At 41.6% G+C, this 22,960-nt stretch overlaps 1 protein-coding gene and 1 long non-coding RNA gene across 9 annotated transcripts in view; one reads left to right on the top strand and one right to left on the bottom strand.

Moving 5' to 3' along the window:
* Positions 1-1,407, bottom strand: part of LOC132385117 (uncharacterized) — a 44,552-nt gene extending 43,145 nt beyond the window's left edge. The window contains exon 1 of the long non-coding RNA XR_009509082.1: positions 1,270-1,407. This is a non-coding gene — a long non-coding RNA (uncharacterized LOC132385117). The remainder of the gene's footprint in view (positions 1-1,269) is intronic.
* Positions 1-22,960, top strand: part of LOC132385113 (transmembrane protease serine 4-like) — a 49,127-nt gene that overhangs the window by 429 nt on the left and 25,738 nt on the right. The window contains exons 1-2 of one of the 8 annotated variants that reach the window (XM_059956874.1): positions 398-567; positions 21,364-21,448. In XM_059956874.1, coding sequence (XP_059812857.1) covers positions 550-567; positions 21,364-21,448 — 103 coding nt within the window. In that variant the 5' untranslated portion in view covers positions 398-549. Of the gene's footprint in view, positions 1-397; positions 568-953; positions 1,313-1,632; positions 1,819-1,939; positions 1,985-5,131; positions 5,265-10,833; positions 11,000-21,363; positions 21,449-22,960 lie in introns of those variants that run through there. The other 7 variants (XM_059956876.1, XM_059956871.1, XM_059956873.1 and 4 more) reach the window with 7 other exon arrangements.

The following is a 22,960-nucleotide window of genomic DNA, read 5'->3' as shown; positions in this document are numbered from 1 at the left end:
GATGGCTGTACATATGTTGAATAGATGTTATTGTAGCGATACCCTAAAACATTCAAAATCTGACAAATCCAGATTCACTGGAGCTACGTTAGTTAGGAATGTTAACCTTCCTCGTAGCCGAACCATAATTTGGGGAAGGAAACAGATAAATTCTCTGATAAATGCAAGGCATGTATTATCTTGTTCACTAGGAGTTCCATCTTGTTTGAGTATTCGGGGGGAAATTGTTTCATTCAAAAGTGGTTTCTCTGTCAAGCTGGAGTATATCCAATGATATGCCCAAATCTCTAAACGGGGACATGAAACCAAAATAATCTGAGTCACTGCCGCGCGCCTTTTCTATTTATAAAAAGTTTCTCTACCTGGAAGTACAGGTAACATGTACCTTGTGTTGCGCTGCAGAGGGCGTGGCGGGTAGAATCCAGGGCTGTCTCAACCCTGGGTGTACTGTCATGTAACCTGGTTTTTCCAGAAGCGTGACATCACCTTTAGGTCAGTGAGAAACTCAGTTTAAGTCCTGTTGCCCTGAGAGCCTCAACAGCCACAACAATGGTTAGGACTCGAGAGGTTTGTCTTGTTCTTGTCTCAGTAACAGACTACTTTTTGCTTTTGAAGTGAGTTGGAGCTGGTAGGTAACCAAACACCCATGGCAGCCTGTGTTTGTTAAATCTGGCTCTTTGTACTGCGCAGGACAGCGTAGACTCCTGAAGTGTTTTAAATGTTAATATGTTTCCAAGCACCTGAGTCATTTTATCTGGTTTTGGTGATGCTAAGGATAATATTGGCGTTAAGTCAGCAGCTTCCTCCTTGCCATTTGTTCAGCGGTCTTTGTATTTCTCAATTATTAACCTATGGTAATTGGCTTTGAATTTGGTAATTCATGTCATGACCTTGTCCTAGGTGTTTGTTCGGGCACTTTGAGCGATAAGCAATAACACATAAAATGCTGGAGGAACTCAGCAGGCTAGGCAGCATCGATGGAAAAGAGTAAACTGTCGTCGTTTCGGGCCGAGACCCTTCATCGGGACGTTGACTGTTCGCTCTTTTCCATAGATGCTGCCTGGCCTGCTGAGCTCCTACAGCATTTTGTGCGTTGCTTAGATCTCTAGCTTCTGTAGGTTTTCTCGTGTTTGCGACAAACTGCGGTATGCTTTTGTGCGTTGGTTCTACCACGGAGACATTGCAGCAGTGTTTGGTTGATTATCTATCCAAATGACCTATTAATCAGGAGGAAAATGAGGAAGAGCCCCGGTGATTGTTCACTCTCACCTGGTCGGTGGGGTTCGATGGTCGGCGTGCATAGGCGGCTGAGGTAACTGCCAGCGTCAACTTTCTTCGAGGAAACAGTGGGTTGATATTCGTGGGTCAGATCCGGGAAAGAGACTTGCTACTGGGACTCCAAACGAAACAAAGAAGGGATGGGGGGTCAGGGAGACAGTGAACAGCAGGGAAGTCATTTTACTGACGGCTGGCAATATAGTGGCTGGGGCGGCACATTCATCTGAACGGGAGGCGCTATGTACAATGGACTCAATAACAAGTCAATAAGGGAGGGAGGCTGTGTCTCAGCCATCCGGATCTAACACTTCATCGCACGGGTGATCTCTATTCCCAACAGCCATTTTAGATCCCATGATCCCCAGTTATGGCTGTGTCCTTTCGCCATCCAAAATGAAAGTAAAAAAAAAAATTACAGCTCTAAAGCGCAAACACAACAGGTGCCGGAGGAACTCAACACATCTACTGAGAGGAGGAGTAAACGGACAGTGCTTTGAGCTGAAGCCCGTAGGACTCGAAAAGAAGGGGCAAGAGTGCAAGGTGAGAGGTGACACTAGGTAGGTAAGGTTGGGGGTGAAGAAGAGCCGGGAGGTGATAAATAGAAGAACTGAAGGGCTGCAGAAGGGCACCAGAGGGAGGTAATGAACAGGAGAAGAGTAGTGAAAGGGGAGCGTAAATGTGCGATTGGAAAAAGAAACGGGAGAGGGTAGGTAGAATTGCTGGAAATTAGAGAAATCACTTTCTATAGCAGCTTCACGTCTAGTGAAAGAAACAGTGATGTTTAATCTGAGAAGCACAGCTCTAATTTGCACAACTAGCTCACTATAACATTGCTCAGATAAACTTGTTTTACAGATGTTGCTTCCATTCCTCTCAGTACACTGGCTAGCACAAAGCAGCTTGTGTTGTCAATATTTATCTTTCAACAAACGTTGCTAACAAGTGACAAACTTGTAATCTTGTTGGCTTTTTGTAATATTAAAGGTTGTTCTGAATTGTCCTGGTTGGAGTCAGCAAACATCAAAAAAGTTATCTTTTAAGTTAAGTTAAAGGTTAAAACAAAATGATCAAAGAAATGACCTAACATCAAGTGAGAACATAGAAAATCTACAGCACGTTAAGAGGCCCTTCAGCCCACAATGTTGTGCCGACCATGTAACCTACTCTAGAACCTACCTAGAATTTCCCTACCGCATAGCTCTCTATTTTTCTAAGCTCCATGTACCTATCTAAGTCTCTTGCAACCCTATTGTAATTGTGACAACACTGATGCATAATTATTGCAGTTACTCCTCAAATGCAAGCTGCTTCAGTAAAATTCTGCACAAGTGTGGTCACAACTAATTTGATATTAAGTCATAAGTAGATACTGGTGTAATATTCCAAATACTTGGTCAAGGAGAGGGGCCTTTGGAGGAATGAATTTCAGCAGAAAGATGGAATCAGGTCTGTTCAACAGCTGGAAGAACATCATTTACTTGATGGTTGTAGGATCTTTTGAGGTCAGGTTTGGAAGGGAGAAACCATAGAGGAGCTGAGAACCAGGAAGTTTTAAAATTGTGGTTTTGCTAGGCTAAGTTTTTTTTAAAAAAATGCTAGCCAGCTCCATGGGCACTGGTCTCCCCACGACTGAGGACGCCTTCACAATGTGATGCCTCAAAAAGGTAGCATCCATCATTAAAGACCCCCTAACCACCCAGGATATGCCCTCTTCCAATTGCTACCATCAGGAGTGTGCATATTCAGCCCCCAGGTACAGGAGCCTGAATATGCACACTCAACATTTTAAGAATGGGTCCTTCCCTCTGCCATCAGATTTATGACTGGTCCATGAACACTACCTTGATACTTTGCTCTTTTTGTATTAGTTATTTATTTTTATATATTATTGGAACTTCCAACTTTTGTCTTGCACTGTACTGCTGCTGCAAAACAACCAATTTCATGAAATTTGTTGATGATAAGCCACATGTAATTCAGTGTGCCAAGCCTTCTTGACCCTGATGATGCTCACCAGTTCCTAGTTTTGCCAGCTAACAGACCCAATTGTTGAAAGTTTCATTGCCTGATTACCTATTCAAATGACTCTGTGCTCCTGGCATTGTTCATCCTTCAAGTGTTCTACCCCCATAGTAACGGGAAAGTAATCCAAATGGATCACCCAACTATTTAAAATTTTATATGCTAAAAAACTAAAATTTCATTTGTACTTTTTTTTTCCCTTGCCCGCTTCCCGACCCACCACTTCCCAATTCCTGCATGTTTGTTTGAAGGTGTCTGGATGATTGATCCTGGTGAATCTAGGTTATTTTGTGAAGGTATGACAACCATCGTCCCATTCACTGACCACTTGTGTTGGGACAGAATGATTGGTAACCAAGAGCTGAATTCATAACCTGTGCAATTATCTGTTGATACCATCCTGTCACACTGACCCATTGTGCCACTGCACACTAGTTTGGTGCCTGACATATTCCTTGGGAATTCTTTGTAGATTTTGTAGGATTGCTGTTGCTGATGTTTGCACATCTTCTCTAGCTGGGCTTTTGGTCAATGCTGAATGAAAAGCTCTTGTTAAAACCCAACTGGTTCACCAATGTTTTCCATAAAAGCAACAAATTATCCTTAATTAGTTTGATCTTGTCTGTGTTTGAAGGCAGAATGTATGAAACTGCTGTCCCAAATCTTAGTAGTTTGCATTTACTCTTCTATCTATGGGCACTCAAGTTTGGGAAATCTTTCCCTTTGGTTTTAATTCTGATTTTAAGTTAACTTTATACACTTGCTGTAATGAATGCAACCTTAAATTATCAGACGCTTTATTTTTTCCAGATTGGGCAAGGTAGTGAGAATATGTTGCTGCCTGTGCTTCATACAGGGTAGAACCTAGACGTGTCTGTTCTCCAACAATGTACTGTCCAAAGCATTGTTAACTCGCCAATAGATTTTAGCTTTTTTGATCTGGGAAGTTATTCAGTCCACATTGGCTCCCACTGCACCTCCCTGTGCCCCTACGGTTTATTCACCCACACATGCCCACAAGAGTGCAGAGAAAATTTACAAGGATGTTGCTGGGACTTGATCTGAGTTATGGGGGTAAGCCGAATAGGTTAGGACTTTATTCTTTAGTGTTGGACAATGAGGGGAGAATTGATACGGTAAATACAAGCAGGGTTTTTCCACTGAGGTTGGGTGAGGCTAGAGGGCATGGGTTAAGGGTGAAAGGTGAAATATTTAAGGGGAACATGAGGGGAAATTTCTTCACTCAGAAGGTGGTGAGAGTGTAAAATGAGCTGCCAGTGCAAGTGGTGGATACAGATTTGATTTCAACATTTGAGAAGTTTGGATAAGTACATGGATGGGAGGGCTATGGTCCAGGTGTAGGTTGATGGGATTAGGTAGAATAATAGTCTGGCACGGACTAGCTGGGCTGAAGGGCCTGTTTCTGCGATGTAGCACTCTGACTATACCATCAACTCCTCCCCCAATGACTTTGCTAAGAGGAAAGAAATTACCAGTAGAATCCCCCCAGTCACAGAAAATGTGCAACATCTTGTTTTTGATGTAAGATCCTGGGCTGTCTCACTGTAAGGATTTGGATGGGCCCAGTGGAAGAAAGGATTCTGTTTACCTGTAAATAAGCGAATGGAATAATTTCTGATGAATATTAATTATACTTCATGCAAACTGAAATTAATAGTTAACATCCTGCTTCAACTTTGTGGGCCAAAGGGCCTGTATTGTGCTGCAGGTTTTCTATTTAATTTAATTATCTACAGAAGAACAAGAGATATGCAAATTTGGGTCATGTGAGTGGAGGGGGACGGGTGAAGTGGAAGAGGAAATGCTGGAAAATAAATTGTCAGACTACTTGTTGAATATCTAGTTGCTGATATTAACTGTTGAGCAGGTGAGCCAAAGGCAGCGTTCAGCCACTTCTGAGCTAGATCTTAATGCCAAGAGATAGGAGGATTTGAAAAGTTAAGGTATGGTTGTCAATTTTGGGTGTATCTAAAATATTAATTATATAATTTTGTATTTCACCTCCTTCCTGCCTCTGCTGCTGCCTCTGAGTGTATGGGACTTGAGGGACTTCTCTTTTAAATTGAGACCACTTCCCTCCTTCCCCAAGCACATTGGTCAGGTAGCACCTGTGAAGGGAAGTGGACAGTCAACGTTTTGGGTTGAGACAGTCACTAGATTGAGTAGAAGGGAGAGCCCTTGTAAAGAAAGACAGAGGCAAGAGCGAATGAAAGGTGAATCCAGGTGGGAAGGCTTTGATTGGCAAGTGTACCCAGGTTGGGGGGGGAAGAGGGGGTGTAGCAGGTACAGGGGCTGGAAAGTTACGTGGGGGACAATGGAGGGCTGCAGATTATGCGATCTGATAAAGGAAGGTGGGTGAAGAACTAAATAAGGAAAGTGGGGAGGAAGATGGGAACAGTGAGATGGAGGGGACTGAGATGGGCAGGTGGAGTAGGAGGTGGAGGGTAAGCTAGGTGATAAGGAGAAGGGGGCAGTTTTGGGAATGAAGTGTCTGTGTTGACCATAGGAACAGTGGGGAGAGTGAAGTAGGTGTTGGAGTAGGTGAAAGTGATGGGGAGGGGGCTAGAGGAGAACTTGAACGGTGTGTGGGGGAGAATTGGAGAGAAAAGGACAGGGGAAAACTTGCCTGAAATTGGAGAATTCAAAGTTCATTCTGTTAGGTAGTAGGAAGACACTACAACAGCTTGTATTCCACCTGGGTAGCGAGCGCACCCACACGCATACTCTGTGTGTCTTTCTTTCCTATCAGATTCCATCACCGGCACACCTTTGTCATCTATTTTTATCACCTCCCAGCCTTTGTCTCTACCTTTCCCTCTCCCACTCAACTCGGCTAATCTTCTGTCCTGTCCGGATGAGTTTTGGTCTGAAATGTTGACCATTCATTTCCCTCCACAGATGATAGGTTCTTGATTTTAAAGGTATCAAGGGTTGTAAGGAGAAGGCAGGAGAATGGGGTTGAGAGGGATAATAAATTAGGCATGATGGAATGGAGTAGACTCGATGGGATGAATGGCCTAATTCTGCTCCTATATCTTGTGTAACTCTTCCAGTGTTCTGATCTTCTCTTCTGGCTTCTTGTGCATCTTCAATTTTATCCCTTCGTTGGTGACCAGGCTTCCAGCTAATCCAATTCTAAATGGTTATTTTTTTCCTTAAGCTCTTTACCATTTTCTTCCTTTTAACAGTGAGGCCTATCCCATGGACTAAACTTGTAGATATTTGATAACATCCCTGAGTAATGTGTGTTAAGATTCCTGTGAGATGACTGGGCTAAACTGGTCATAAAAGGCAGTTTGTAATTGTAAAAGAAACAAGCTCTTGGGTGTCAAATTGGACTAATCTTGGGGAAGAAACCAATGGTTTCTCCATCCTCCTTAAGGATTTTGAAAATGACTAGCTAATAGTTCCAATGCTCTTTGTCTGAAATGTGGTAAAGTGATCTGAAGATCACTCGTAGTTATATAGCAGAGATGGGCTCTTTGGCACACTGATTTAGTGCCAATAATCAAATACCCATTTACTATAATCCCATCTGTCTTCCCTGTTCCTGTCAGCTCTGAGATTCACCCACTTAGCCATACACTTGGGCAACTGTGAATGTCCTTGAGTTGTGAGTGGAAACGAGAGCACCTGGAGGGATGCCTGTGTGACAGTAGGGAGCTTGTGCTACCCTGTGTGGAGTTTGTACAGAAGTCGGCATCAAACGTAGCTTCCTGAAGCTGAGGTAGCAGCCCTACTGGCTGTCACTGGTGTCCCCTGTTTCATAGTCTGGGGCTACCTAGGTGCTCAGCAACCCAATTACAGAGGCTGGTTGGATTCTGAAATTGCCTGATTTTTAAAATGCAGAAGCAACCTAGCATAAGGCTTGCTCTTGATGAAAGGAAGAGTACAGTACTTGGGAATCAAAGATTTAAAGCCGTGTGGAGGAGAAGCTTTACTTTGTACAATCATGTAAATTGAACTCAAAATCTGATGGCTTTTAATTCTCATTCATAATAATAAATTCTGTGTATCAACACACTGATCAGTGCAAAATAGTGCAATTACAACAAATGGGATACTAGAGGAACTCTGTGGTCAGGCAGCATTTGTGGAGGGAACTATGTGATGGGTGTTGGTTTCACTCATGTTTGCTAAACTTATTTTCTAAACAGCTGCCATTTGAAAGGTCACAAACATTTGTAAGTGAACTTCCAATTATATTGCTTTGTTTCATTTGGTCGTAAATAGAAGTCAGTTGTCAGTTCTTAAAATGTAAACGGAAAGCAGCTTGAAGCCAAAAAAGAACTTTATAGAAAACTTTGTAAAATGTGCTGTCTCTTTACAGACAAAGCCACTGCTTTGTTATTGCTCAAAAGAAGAGTACAAGATTTCTGTACAAACTCCCATTAGGGCAGTAGGTTGTTTAATTTGGGTTGTTATTAACAGACAAGCTGACTCAAGTTGCTTAGTTCAAGGTAGCTTGCTGAACCAGATGGATAATATGTTTAATAACTGATGTGTTTATAGTTGGAAGAGTTTTGTGGATGCCAAAATTAGCTTTACAGCATTAATAATAGCTAGCTAAGATCCACATCTCATTGGTTTGTAGACATTGTGTTAAAGGGATATTTAAGAAAGTATCCTGTGTTTGTGAAGCTACTCAAGTGAAAGAAAAGAGGTAAATGCAGAGAGCAGTTCAAATTTATTAAGAAGGGGGTAAGGAACATTCAGAAACATGGAAGAGCTAGAATCCATTCCTCCAGCTTCAGTTTCTGTGACTGACAACTTGTTTGTCTGTGTCTTTGGTATGTTTTAGTTTATAGGAATTGCAACTGTTTTGAGAATCATTAATCTTTTGTTTAGTAAATCCTTTGTGCTATGGAAATGGTTTGTAACTGGGAAGTTCTTGGAGTTTTGAATGTGTATCACTGTAAATAAATGAACTATGTTTTAAACTACCTTGTTAGCTGGAGATATCTTAGTAGGTGTGGGGAAGATATTGGCTGAGAACTGAGAATAGTTTGAAAAGTGAAATCTCTTCAAGGGCTTTTGAATGAGACTTGATTCATGATCTGAATGTAAATATGCATAATTTGCAAAACTGCACAATGAAACGGCAAGATGTTTTGCTAACCAAAAGACTTTGGTTTAGATCATTAGCCAAAGAACTGGAAATGAAATAAGAATTTACTCACGCTGAGTTGCAACCTGCATCTCAGTGGAGTGTGCAGCAAAAGCAGATGGAATGGAAATCGTCAGCTGAATGAAAACTTAAGGGGGAAGCCTTCACAGGGCTACAGGGAAAGAGAGCTTCTTGTATGCAGAACTGTGTGTGCACAGGCGCAATGAGAAATCTCCTTGTAGCTGTGTCATAGACCCATAACATCAGATGGATTTCATTTACAAGAAATCCATAAATTAAACCTAAAACAAATTTTACAAGAATGCAATTGGAACAGAAATCCATTTTTGCTGCAAAGTGATCAAAAGTGGTTATAGTGCTGCTAAGCTAGTGATTAGTGTTTTGGTGGTTGGGTGAAGACATAGCTGCTCTTCAACACAGGACTGTAAGACATAGGGGTGGAATTTATGGAAGGACTTGGACAGATTAGGTCAAAGAAGTGGCAGATGGAATACAGGGTAGGGAAGTATTTGGTCAAACATTTGGGTAGAAGGAATAAAGGCATAGAATATCTTCTACATGGGGAGAAAATTCAGAACTTGTGCAAAGGAACTTGAGTGCTCGTGGAAGATTGCCTAAAGGTTGATTTCTGGCGTTCAGATATCTCCAATGGTTTGTGAAAAGACTCAATATTTTAGGAACACCATCAGATTTCTGAATGGATGAAGAAAATGCACATAAACACTACCTCACTATTTTGCTCTTTCTGCACAACTTATTTAATTTATTTTTTAATATATATTGTATTTTTTGTATTGCACTATACTGCCACAAAACAACAAATGTCATGATATTTGTTATAATATTTAACTTTGCTTCTGAAGATTTGAAAGTGATGTTAGTTTGTGGTTTGGATTGATATCAAAATCCTTGGCCAAAGTCCAAGTTTATTGTTGTACAGGTGTGACTGAAGAAACTATAGTTTCCTCATTCAGATGAGCAAGCCTTGCTGGTTATAGTACACCTTTATGACATTTAAATGTGAAAGGACAATGTTGCTCATTTTTAAGCTTTGGAAATGAAGAAACCTCATTTGGTAAGTTTGAATTTTCAAAGCTTTTGGGTTTCAAGAGGAACTAAGATTTTAAGCTGAAGTATTGTACTAATGAGAAAGGGGAATTTCAGAGGAAGGCATCTTCCGTGCTGATTGCAAGCATAAGTCAGGCAAGCATTTGTTCTTGTAAGTATTGTAAAAGTTTTGAAAATTCCCCAAATATTGGAGTGGAATTTGTTTTGGTCCGGGTGAGAAATGTCTATACGGATGGAATTAATTTAGTACGGAATAATTTGGGCTGGTCTGTGAATCAGATCACTTGTCTGTTTCAATTGATCTCGGGTGCTACTTCCTCCAGGCCCAAAGCATGACAGCACCTGCTGTACTTGGGTTATGAGCATTCAGCTTATGGACATCTGTACATACAAACAAGCTTTATAATAATATTAAATCCAAAAGTCTGACTTGTGTAGTTTCACTGGTTGCAATTCTAACTTTTGGATCCAGTTTCCTGCTTCTAGAGTCTCTTGTGGAGCTTGCCACCTCTGGTCTGCTGGCTGTATCTTGGAGAAACATTGGAATCCATCAGGTAGGACCTTGGCATGAGAGGAATAATGATCCAGCTGATCCTGTGTCAGTCTCCCAGTACATGGATGATGTCACAATCTTCAGTTGCTAGTCTGTGAACTAGGCATCTGTGACCAATTTGAGCTGGTCTTAGCAGCCAAAGTAAATCACAGCAAAAGTGAGGCTATATTTTCCGATCACTGGTTCCATTTTCTATCCATTCTTTGGAACTGAAGCTGCTGAGAATATGATTCAAAGGAATTAAAGGTACAGGCAACTGGGTGGAGCACAGAACCATAATATGAAAATTGGGAATGTAGGTGCTGATTCCCCTCAACTGCATGAAATAATCTGGTCATGATGGGCACAGTGTTATTGGTATTATACATGTCACAAATAAAAGGCTTGAACAGAGTGGATGTTGAGTGGAAGATTCCTGTGGTGAGGGAGTCTAGGACTAGATGGCACAGAGTCGGAATACAAGGGTGCCACTTCAGAACAAATGAGAAATTTCTTCATCCAGAGGATGGGGAATCTCAGGAATTCATTGCCCCACAGCTGTTGAGGCCCAATCATTGAGTATAGTTTGATAGGTTCTTGATAAGTCGGTGACAAAGATTACAGGGAGGAGACAGGAGAATGAGGTTGACAGGGGTAATAAATTGGCTATGACAGACTGGTGGAGCAGACTCTGAGCTGAATGGACTAATTCTGCTCCTTAGGTCTTGTGATCTAAGTGTGGCCCAAAACAACTATGGCAACAAGTCAGTTGAGCATGGCCTGCAAACAATCTCCTGGAAACTTTGAAGGAAATGGTTCTCCAAACAAACAGCATGACACTTCCAGAAGTTTCAAGCAAGCACTAAGACCTTGACTGGTGGTGAGAAAGGCCTTACCTATTTGGTCAGTATGCACTGTCGGAGCCTCCAACCTTCATGCTAATAGTGTAGGTAAGACCATCATTCATCTTTTTGTATTTGCCCAGGAGTTAAAAGGGATGCAAAAGCCATTCTTCCTTCTGAGAAGCTACATAACCAACATAAAGACTAGCTTTTGTCACATGTACACTGAAACATCAAAACATATAGTGAAATGCAGCATTTGTGTCAAATGTGCTGGGGCAGCCTGTAAGTGTTGCCATGCTTCTGGTGCGAACACTTTGCCCTTGCTGCTTGGGTCTTTGGAATATGGGGGGGGGAGTCCCATGTGGTCACGGGGCAAATGTACAATATAGGCAGCGACAGGAATCGAACCCTGATCTTCCAGCCAGCACTGTAATAGTATTACGTTAACTGATGACCTGGGACTCTGTGCCCTGGCAGCAGCTCATGCACCACTGAGCCTGAAATCAACTGCTGTGGATGATCATCTGCTCGAAGGATGCCTGGAGCCATCCTCTGTCCAGAATGCATTGCTGCCAATTGACGCAATTTATGTTGCAGGGACTGTACTGAGAGACCTGCGTCAAGGTGCAGCCACTACAAAGGCCCTTCTGCAGGGAAAGGTCACTGGTCATGGACGAATGGCTCTGTAAAACAAAACATCATCAATGGAATGCTTATAATGAAAAAAATAATCCCATATTGACATAGTATAAATACTGAAAGTCTATAGAATGATGTATTTGGTGGAGTGAATTCTTTTATAAAAATCAAAAGCTGAATGAAGTATTTTACGGGAAAATTATACAGCTAAATATTGAGAGACTAGTGTGGTTTGGGGAAGAGAATGCTGCAAGGTCACATGGGCAGTCTTAGTAACAAGCAATGAAGCACAGCAGTTGCTAGGTAGAGTTAGAGCTAGAGGTGCTAATGGAGGGAAGCACCGGGAAATATATTTGCTATTTGGTTTTGTGGCAGGGGAGAGCTGTGATAGAGCAGTCATAGTACAGGCCATTGTTATGCTGAACCTTTAATTTGCTCTAAGACCAATCAAATCCTTCCCTTCATCCATGTGCCTACCTAAGAGGCCCTTAATGTATCTGCTTCTACCACCACCACCCTGGCAGCATGTTCCATGTACCTAGGGCTTGTATTTTAAAAAAAAACTACCTCCAACATCTCCATGTTGATTTTCCAGCAAAGTCTAGTGTTTGATGTTGATGCCTACATCAATCGGGGGTCAATTTGTTGTGTTCTTTCCTGGTCATAACGAGTGTATGGGGGGTGTAATGAGCAAAGGGTTAGCCTGCTTGCACTTTCTGCTGAGCTCGAACCTGGACAAGATGTGATGATGTGAATCGTTCTCAGGGGATCAGTATCCCTGCAGGAGAGGTGCAGTAAGATTATCGGCTGAACATGGGCATGAAGGTGTTAGATGTTTAGAAATCTGGAGCTTGTTTTCAAATTGCACTTTTCATGATCTTTGTGCCAAGATATTTCATGTCACTTAAGTACACTGTTACTTTAAACTCCAAAATATTCATATGTCACCATAACATTTTCTGCAGGCATTCACAATAGAGCAAAGTAATACAATAGAATCAATACAAAACTACACAGACTGACAACAGCCAATGTGCAATAAAAGGCAAACTGTATATATTTTAAAAAAGTAAATAATTTCATGGTGACCTTCCCCTTCCCTTTACTCCATGGCCTATAGAGAACACGAGTTGTAAAGTCCCTAAAATTGAGTCTGTAGATTGTGGAGCCGGTTCACTCTTGGGGTGAGTGAAGTTATCCACACTGTTCAGGATCCTGACAGTTATAGGGTAATAATTGTTCCTGAACCTGGAGGTATGGAACCCAATGCTCTTTACCTTTCAAATCAAGTCACTTTTATTGTCATTTCGGCCATAACTGCTGGTACAGTACATAGTAAAAGTGAGACAACGTTTTTCAGGACCGTGGTGTTACATGACACAGTACAAAAACTAGACTGAACTACGTTAAAAAAAAACAACAACACAGAAAAACTACACTAGACTACAGACCTACACAGGACTGCGTGAAGTGCACAAAACAGTGCAGGCATTACAATAAATAATAAACGGGACAATAAGGCAAGGTGTCAGTCCAGGCTCTGGGTATTGAGGAGTCCTGATGGCAACAGTGAGAAGAGAATGGCCTGGATGGTGGTGGTCCTTGATGCTGGATGCTAATTTCCAGATGTGCTCAATGGCATGTAGTGCTTGTAACGTTGTCACCAGGTATACCTGTATTTTGTCAAATTGGCTGCGGTTGATATTTAGCTGAGGCAGGATTTCCCCCTCTGATCTGTTTTCAGAGTCATTAACCGCACACCAAAGTGGAGTTGAATACAAAATTCGTGACCGCATCTAGGTGTGCACTGAAAATTGTTGATGAATTTGTTTTTCTCTCTGACAATGGTCTCTTTAAACCACTTAAGTGGTTTGCTAAATTTGATACTCATGTGGTCTCTTTTGTATTGAAGAAAACAAATGTATAATGGGTAAAACTATTTGTGGATGTGCTTTGTTCAGACAGCAGAGGAACCAGGATTTCTGTCACTTTATTCATTGTTCATCCTCTTGCTGACCTGTTTTTTTTTGCTCTTTCACCTGATCTAACAGCGTTCAGTACAAATTTGGGGCAAGGTGTTTTTCTTTGTCTGGGTGTGTTCTGGGATGCTCTCGATCAAGTGGGAAGGTGGGCATGCTCGGAATTTGGATAGGGCTTATAGCAACTAACAAAGGACAATGAAAGTGGCCTCTGTCATTAAGAACCCCACCATCCAGGCCATGCTCTCTTCTCACTGTTGGATCAGGAAGTGGATACAGGAGCCTTGGGTCCCATAGCACCAGGTTCATGGACAGTTATTACCCTTCAACCATCAGGCTCCTGAACTTGCACCAGTTCTAAATTGATTCCACATCTATGGACTCACTTTCAAGGTCTCTACAGTATTTATTATTTGTTCAGCTTGCCTTTTGCATTTCAGTTCCAGTCTTTGTATATGTACAGTTTTTCATAAATTCTATTGAATTTCTTTATTTTCCTACAAGTGCCTGAAAGAAAATGGATTTCAAGGTGATGTATGGTGATGGTGTACTTTGATAAATTTATTTTGACTTGACTTTTTGTCTTTGAAGTATTGGATGGAGGGAAATTTTCAGGAGATTTGTATGTTTGGGTTTGGATATTTGCCAGAACCAAATGAAATTTATAACAAGGTGATTAAAATTGTGGATATCTTGGCTAGTTCTTAGTTGGACCTGTCTACTGGAATGGTGCTGGAGGACTGTAAAATTACTCGGTGACGTTGAAAAGTGACTTATTCCAGGTTAGTTAGCACAACTTCCATTAGTGGGAGAATTCTTGAACTTGATTCTCAGTGACAACACAAGCCTTATCTAGAAACCAGTTTATCACGTGCACCCTGTGTGGATTTGTTGAGCAAAGTCTAGCATGCGAAGCCAGTTCTAGCAGACTGGGTGGATGAGATTAACAAATTTCACAACGCATGCCAGTGATCTGATTCTGAGATCCAATGGCCAAGTAGGCGGTGCTGCAATGCTTCATGGAGAGTGAAAGGCATGACAAGGCACAAAAGGTGTCATGGCTATCTATTGCAGCCAAGGAAGTCGCCAGCTGTGACAATTTTTCATACCATTAGACTGACATTTTTGAGGCCGGGTGTGGAACTGCCCCAGTGCAACAACTTTTTCATAAAGCTCATCCTGCACAAGTTTTGGTCATCATTGGAAGTTGCAGAGAACCAACACAGCTGGTGATTTAAACTTTTATGTAGAGCAATGAAGGTTGTTGGGGTGGTGTTTTAGATGTAATCAACATGGACTTTGAGACATTAGATAAACCAGTTAATTGAAAGGCCGAGACAGAAATGCCCAGCATTTAAAACATGATTGGACCATTGTATAATGAGATTTGGGTGTTCTTGTACATGGAAAAACCAAAAGGTTAGTGTATAGGTGCAGCAAGTAATTAAGGAGAAATGACCCTATTGACCCTTATTGCTAGGGGGCTGGAGTTTTAAAGTCTGTTTGTTGTAATAGTGTAGAGTTTTGGTGGGGCTGCACCTGCAGTACTGTGTGCAGTTTTGATACCCAGTTTAAGAAAAGATATGCTGGCATTATAGGCAGGATAGAAAAGATTCACTGTGCTAAATCCTGTGTTGAGAATTGTCTTTTCACACAACTAAATATATTGGATCTGTATTCTTTAGAAGGAGGCATGATCACTTGAAACGTGCAGGTTCCTGGGGGTCACAACAGTGGTTGTGCAGATGCTTTCACTAGCGGAAGATTCTGGAACTAGGGGACACTGTTGAGGAAAAAGCTGCAGTCATTTTAAGATGTGCCTAGGGATTTCTCAGTGTGAAGAACCTCCAAAATTGTCCACTCCAAGAACTGTAGGGGCTAAATCTCTGGTATTCAAAGAACAGATAAATAAATTCTTTTGAAGATTTCGTGGCCTCCGTCGGTCATGGTCGACCATGGGTACTGCGCCTCTGGTAGTCACCAGGAGTGGCTTCACCAGGGCAGAGCTGATATGGAGATCTTTGAAGATAGAAGTTGAAGTTCTATGTGGAAATGCTACAGAAAAGCCGAGGCTTGGGCCAGATGAGCCATGGTTATTGAATAGTGGCCCATTCTGAAGATCTCCTGTTCTTGTATGGGTGTATACTTGACGAGCCATGGCATGCTAGGCTGCACATTAGTTGTTGAAAAGTGGAATGTAGGGTAGCTCTTGAATGGCAGATCCCATTAGGCAACTTGCTGCCTCCTGTGCCACTGACAAGTTTGCTATTTTGCTCTTGCTAAGAGAGGTTGAGTTCACGTGTGACTTGTGATATTGTTTTGTGACAGAGGATGTTTTCCCTGGCCAGGTGCTTAGAATGAGGAGCTTTCAGGATGTGTGATAACGTATAGGACAGGGATCTTTTTCCCTTTGAGGGTGGTAACTCTGGATTAATTTCTAGACCCAAAGCATCAAGGTGTGAGAGTGGGAATAAGGTATGGTAGGAATCAGTCACTATCGTATTGGATGGCTGAGCTCACTTAAAGGGATGAATTTCTTCCTCTTGCTCCTATGTTTTGGTAGGGTCCAGGATGTGAATCCAAAACAGATTGGAATAGGGAGACGTCATGAACTTGTAATATTAGTCAAAGCTGATGTTGGTAGGGAGACTCGTTCAATAACAATAAACAAAGTAATTGTCGGGAATGAGTAGTGACAAATCACATACTTCTGGATATCTGAGAGATTGCTTAAGAAATTTGGGGACTTCAGGCATGGGAGGAGCTGTGGTGACATCATATAGGTTGAAACTTCCCAAAGGAAGGGCCATGGGAAAATCTTGGACAACTGGGACCATCCTTCCTGTAAGGGGATGGGGGTGGAGACAATGAATAGAGCACACATGGTTCAACATGGAGCACTTCTAAGTAATTGTGGTGTCTTGACCTTGTAAATCAGTGACAATCCTGATTCAGATCAAGGATTTAATTCTTGAAACTTGTGGTGCCAATAGACCACAGCAAATTGCGACTCCATGTACTGTATATGGCGAATGAAGAATTATGTGAAATGGTAGAAGTAAGGATATAGAAAAAAACATGCATAAATACATACTGGCATGTAAACAATATAACTGGTTGAAAGTGCTTATAGTGCAGTGATGGGGGTAATGGTTGGGGGGGCTAACTAGAATAGTTAATCAGATTAACATGTCTGGGGGAAGAGATTTTAAAAATGGCAAAGTTTTTGTTTTAATAGCTTTAACACTTTCTAGAAGGGAGCTTTTGGAAAAGGCAGTTTGCTGTGTGGGTGGTGTCTGCAATGAATTTTTTTTTCTTGCCTGCTGTTGTGTCCTGGACACAAGTCCTGCAGAGATAGAAGACTACAGCCAATGACTTTTTCTGCTGACCTGACAGTTCACTGTAGTTTTATATATTTTGAAGACATTGCACCAAACCAGACAGGAATGGCTGTTGTTCCATTTTCTAAAGATTAATTGAAATTAGTGCGATGGGATATTTGCAAATTATAAGGAACTTGTCTAGCAGGGTTTTTCACAGAGCAACTTGACCTTTCAAAAAGGCAATATTTAAATCTAAAAGGAATGTCTAATTTACTGAAGGAGGTGCTGTGCATAATGTGCACAAAGTTTCATATGTAATTATTTAAATGAGTTTTCCTATTTAAATTAAATTTAACAGCATTTACAATTTTATTACTTGAGTCACTGCTCTTGATGCATGTTGCTTGCATTGCTCTTGGAGTAAGTCAGACGTTGTTGTAGGATCAGTGAATTCTTTGAAGATGTGTATGTGCTCTGTGAGTCTTCATGAGCTTCTGAAGTTTCTAGATTCTGCCAAGGCCCGAGCAGATGGGAAAGCTGAAGATGGAATGTTATTCAGGAATGGAAGACTGAGCAAGAAGTAATAGTCAAGCTAAACTGATGTATATTTTGGGGGGGGGGGAGGGAGAAGAAAGAAAGACATGAAGTCTTTCATTAAGGAAACAACATATGATTTAGAAAATCACAATGTGTGTAAACATGGTTTTAAGAAATGCAAAATGTTTGGCAAGTTGGAGTGCTGCAGATATAGTGCATTTGGTTTTCATTAAGGGCATTTGAAAAGGCACCACATGCATGTTAAAACAAACTCCTGCACAAGGTAAGATGTCATTGTAGAGGAGATAATAATGGGTATTGATGTGGCTGCCATAGTCAGGATAGATAGATGGGTTATTTGAATTTTGCAAGGGGCATCAGAGGAAGGGTTGTGACCAGAATTATTTGCCGTCTATATTAATAACTTGGAATCGGGTTTATTGTCAAGAAATGAAATTTGTTTTGTGCCAGCAGTACAGTGCAAGACATAAGTATGTCAAGCACCTCTGCTCCATCCACCACAAGCAGAACTTTGCACCGGCCAAACATTTTAATTCAGATTCCTATTCCGACATGTCAGTCCATGGCCTCTTGTGTCAAGATGAGGCCACCCTAAGGGTGGAGGAGCAACACCTTGTATTCTGTCTGGATAGCCTCTAACCTGATGGCATGAATATCGATTTTCTCATTTAAAAAATAATCCCCCTCCACTCACCCTCCCCCCCCCCCAACTTTTTTATTGTGGTGTCTTCCTCTTCCTCCTCCTCAGTCCTGAAGAAGGGTTTTGGCCTGAAATGTTCCCATAGGTACTGTCTGGCCTGCTGAGTGTGAATGACAGTTATCCTGTACCACCACCTCACTTCCCCAAACCCCCTTCAATTTTCATGATGTAGGCATGTCCTAGACGATGGTGGGTGTTTAGTGATGGATGCTGGAGAAATTTGCAAGAGCGGTGACTTAACAAATCTCCTCTAATTCCTAATAAAGTATAGCCACTGGTTTTTTGCCTTTGTGATTTTTGCACCAAAGTGCTGGGCCCAGGATAGATCTTCAGAGATGTTGATACCAGGAACTTGAAGCTGCTCAGACTTTCCAGCACTGATCCCTCAATGAGGACTGGTGTGTGTTCTCCCATTCCTACCCCCCCCCCCCACCACCCCCAAAGTCCACATCAATTCCTTGGTCTTGGTGACATTGAGTGTGTGGCTGTTGGGATACCATACAACCGGCTGATCTATCTCACTCCTGTATGCAGCTTCATTTCTGTTTGAGATTCTGCCAATAGTAGTGATGTAATTGTTGAATCTATAGATACCCAGTGGATTAATATGGTTGCCATAGCGATTGTGGAGAGATTGTGGAGTGGAGAGAGGAAATGAGTTCTGCAGTTTGTAGGACTGAATGGACTTTTAAATTTAACAACATAGGATTCACTTGTATATATGAATGTCCTTGAGTCACTTGATCATAACCTGTGTCAGCAAGTGGGCAGAAATTGAACTTGTGTGTTGATGGTGCCTGGGTTCAGTAGTTTCTAGGAAGGCTAAGCGGTGATCTGAAAGGCTCATGGCTGCTTCTTAAACATCCCTTAATCTGCTCTCGAATCTTGAAACCTCATGATTCCTATATTTGTTGAATAGTCTTTCTAAAGCCAAGAGTTTGCAATTACTTTAAAATAGGTTTGCTATGTAGACACTTCTGCCAGAAGTGCAGAAGAGCACTTATTAGCATTTATTACCACTTCTTGTTCCTTGTGATGGTGGCAGTGAACTTCGCTTTTGAGCTGTGTGAGCCTGTCTGGAGCTAAAGGTAGGTTACGTCCAGGATGGGAACACAAGTGAATTGATCGTAGCTGTAGCTAAGGGTGCGTTTATTGCCTGCTTGTGGTTTGCAAAACAGCTAAACGGACCAAATGGCTCAATTCTGCTCCTGTCTCTTGTGACTCTATATCAATGACAGATGGCATAATTTCTTTTTGAGGAACCGGTTTACCAAACATAGGTTAAAGTCACAACAGTATGACAAAACCAGGAAGATCAAGTTCCTTCTAAAGGACGTGAGGGATGTGTGTTTTTGTAACAATCTAGTGGTTTTCTTGATCAGTTTTTTTTTTGAGGTGTACTCAAATGTATTGAAGTTATTGTAATATCTACGCTTAATGAAATGATGGTCCAGCCCACTGCTATCCAGGATCCAGGAGGTTTCAGGTGAGGGTCTTCAGTGGTGATCAACATTATTTGGACCCAGAGGAAGGTTGAGATTCCAGTGTTTAGTTTCTCATGATATAATTTTTCTGGTGACCGTGCGAAGCTTGTGAATTACATGGGATGTGCAGTGCAGGAATGGTAGCTTAACTAGCTGGGCCAAGCAGCTTGTTTATGTTCCACAGAGAGATTCCTTCTGTCCTGTTGCACCTTTGTTTCGTTGAAATTCTATTTTTGTTCTTTGTTTCAAAGGCCTCGGTACTCTAATTTGTGCAGCACTGACATAGACCCTTTGCTCCAACTTGTTGAACGAGATGGCGAACTGCACAAACCTCATTTGCCTGTGTCTAAAACAGGGGTTCCCAACCAGGGGTCCTTGCACCCCTTGCTTTATGGCATAAAGCACAGGGAAACCTTTCCTAATCGTTTACCCATCCAAGTGTCTTTTACATGTTAATTGTACCTGCCTCTGCCACCACCACCATCATTTGTGTTCGACAAACCTGCTACCCACTGAATGGGAAATCGTGCCCTTTGGACTTGCTCAACATTATTCTCCTTCTAGGGCAAATCTATGCCCTCTATTTTTAGACTCCCCTACCCTGGGTAAAAATCAGTAAATACCCTACCTATGCCCTTCATAATTTTATAAACCTCTATAATGCCTCCTTCACTCCAGGAAAAAGTTCCAGCCTCTCCAATCTCCTTATAACTTGAAGTCTCCATTACAAGCAATATTCCTGTGAATCTTTTCAGCACCCACTTTGGAATTTGACTTTGGTTTATTATCACTGACATGTATTGTGATAGCAGAACAGCGCAAAGAATAAAATTTTAAATGTATATAAAATTAAAATAAGTAGTGCAAATAGAGAGTAAAAAGTGAGTGTTCATGGGTTTATTGTCCCTTTAGAAATTGAATGGAGGAGTAAAAGCTATTTTAAAACAGTTTGCATCTTCAGGCTCCTATACCTCCACTCCGGTACTTTTAAGAGGGCATGTCCTAGTGAACCCCTAAGAATGGATTCTGCTTTTTTAAAAAAATTGAATTGACTTTATTACTTACATCCTTCAAATAAATGAGGAGTAAAGAATTTTTACGTTATATCTCCATCTAAATGTGCAATTTGTAGAAATAGTATGTACAACAATATAATATAGAAATACAGTTGTGTCAACGTGAGTTAATCAGTCTGATGGCCTGGTGGAAGAAGCTGCGGTCTGTTGGTCCTGGCTTACAATCTGCGGTACCATTTCCTGGATAGTAGCAGCTGGAATAGATTGTGGTTTAGGTGTCACGGGTCCCCAATGATCCTACAGGCCCTTTTTACACACCTGTCCTTGGGGAAGGCTTTGGGAGTTAACCCTGAAGAAAAATCTGGAGCTGGAATCCCTTGGGCAGTCCTATGTTGAGTTTAACACTGATAACTTCTGCACTGCCACTGGTGCTGAACTGTATCTGTCTACCATTCATTTGGGTTCATCAGCTGTGAGGAGAGGGGGAGCCTGCTGTATGGGGAACAGCTTGCCTTCCATATCGTACTGCCTTGGCTTGCATGTCATGTAGATAGCTGGGGTGCAATATCCATGTTCGACCCAGACCAATAACGGCCTCAAAGATATAGGGTGGAAATTAATTTGTGCTATACAAATGAAGTCAAGCCTTAGTAAGCTGTGTAAAGATAATTCACAACGGAGTCTATGGAAGATGTTTAATTTGATTTTGTTATATTTAACTATTCCATCCCTGATGCAGGTAGGAATCAGACCATGTTAATTTTTTTCAGATACGAGACACCGCTGGAGTAGTGGAGGAGAGTGAAGTGTTTGTTAGTCTCAGGCCATCGAGACCAGCCAAAGCCATGAATCCAGGTTAGACAAATGACTTGATGCACCATCAATAACTCACACTGAGACGTAAGGCGAGATATCGGCTTTTATTGACTGGAAGAAGGAACCAGGAGTGAGTGTCCATCATACTATGTCCTGGAGACTGAGGCCGAGCGTCAGGCCTCGATCGCCTTTATACAGGGGCCTGTGGGAGGAGCCACAGGAGCAGTCAGCAGGGGCATGTCCCGACAGGCACATAGTTCACCACATGACTATAACTGTATATCGTGTGTGGACACAATTCCACTTTGCTCCTCTTTCCTTGGTGCTTGAAAGGGATGAAGCTGGTGGGCGAAGGAATAATGGTGTGACAATCAGTGGTCCAAACTACCAAGGTTGAGAATTTAGTGCTCTGCATGTGGAAGTCAAGTTGCTTCATTTGTCCTACAAAGTTCAAAGTAAACTTGTTAACAAAGTATATATTGATCATTATATATTACTGAGATTCAACTTCTTGTGAGCACTCACAAAGAACAAAGAAATGCAATTCTGTAAAAACTACACACAAAGGTGGACAAGAAGCCAATGTGCAAAAGGAGTCAAACTGTGCAAATACAAGAGCATTTAATGTTAAATAAGTAAACAAATAATACTGAGAATGAGTTGGAGTCTTTGAAAGTGAGTTCATAGGCTGTGGAATCATTTTAGTGAGATTCACGCTGGTTCGGGACTCTAATGGTAGAAGGGTAATAACTGTTCCTGAACCTGCTTGTGTTGGTACCCAAGGCTCCTATACATTTGAATTGGGACAACTATTAGCTGGGGCTTGTGTAAGGTGTTATCTTTTAGATCCCGTTTGGGGGAGGGGGTAATGGGGGAAGAACCTTGGTTTAATATCACTACGCTAATGTATGAAATGTTGTAGTTTCTCGAGACCTCTACTACACTACTACACAATGTTCCCTTTCCTTTGGGAGAGAGGTAACTTTTTCCAAATATTTATAACCTCTAAAGTTTTATCCTCGGGCTGGTGCCTACTATTTCTCATTTTCTTTTGTGAAATAGATTTAAGACACATGCACAGTGCTGTAGCTAAAGTCCTGCTAAAGTTTTAAAGAGATTAGACAGAGGTTAACATTATTTGTCACTTGTCTATCAGTGAAGTGTGTTTTTCCAACAATCAGCACAGTCCAAAGATGTACTGGACTGCAGTCTGCAGGCCCCACCATAGCATGCCCACTTTTACTAGTCTGAACCCATGTGCCTTTGGACTGTGGGAGGAAACTGGAGCAGCTAGAGGAAACCTGGTCACAGGGAGAATGTACACACTTCGCAGACATGATGGGAATCTTCTATCCTGGGCACTGTAAGGTGCTGTGCTATCTGCTGCAGATCCTGCTTCACATTTCCTTTCCTCCAGATGTTTTTTACTTGACAGGCTTTGCACCTCGTGCCTTGTTAACAGATTCACTACTTCTACTGAATTTCAATATCTTGATTCATTTATGTAAACCTGCAGATTTTATTTGTGAATCAATGCAGGTCATTGAGAAA

This window comes from Hypanus sabinus, chromosome X2 (assembly GCF_030144855.1).
Source record: "Hypanus sabinus isolate sHypSab1 chromosome X2, sHypSab1.hap1, whole genome shotgun sequence".
Classification (NCBI taxonomy): domain Eukaryota; kingdom Metazoa; phylum Chordata; class Chondrichthyes; order Myliobatiformes; family Dasyatidae; genus Hypanus; species Hypanus sabinus.
Note: the sequence above shows the minus strand (reverse complement) of the source record. Positions and strands in the feature narration are given on the sequence as shown.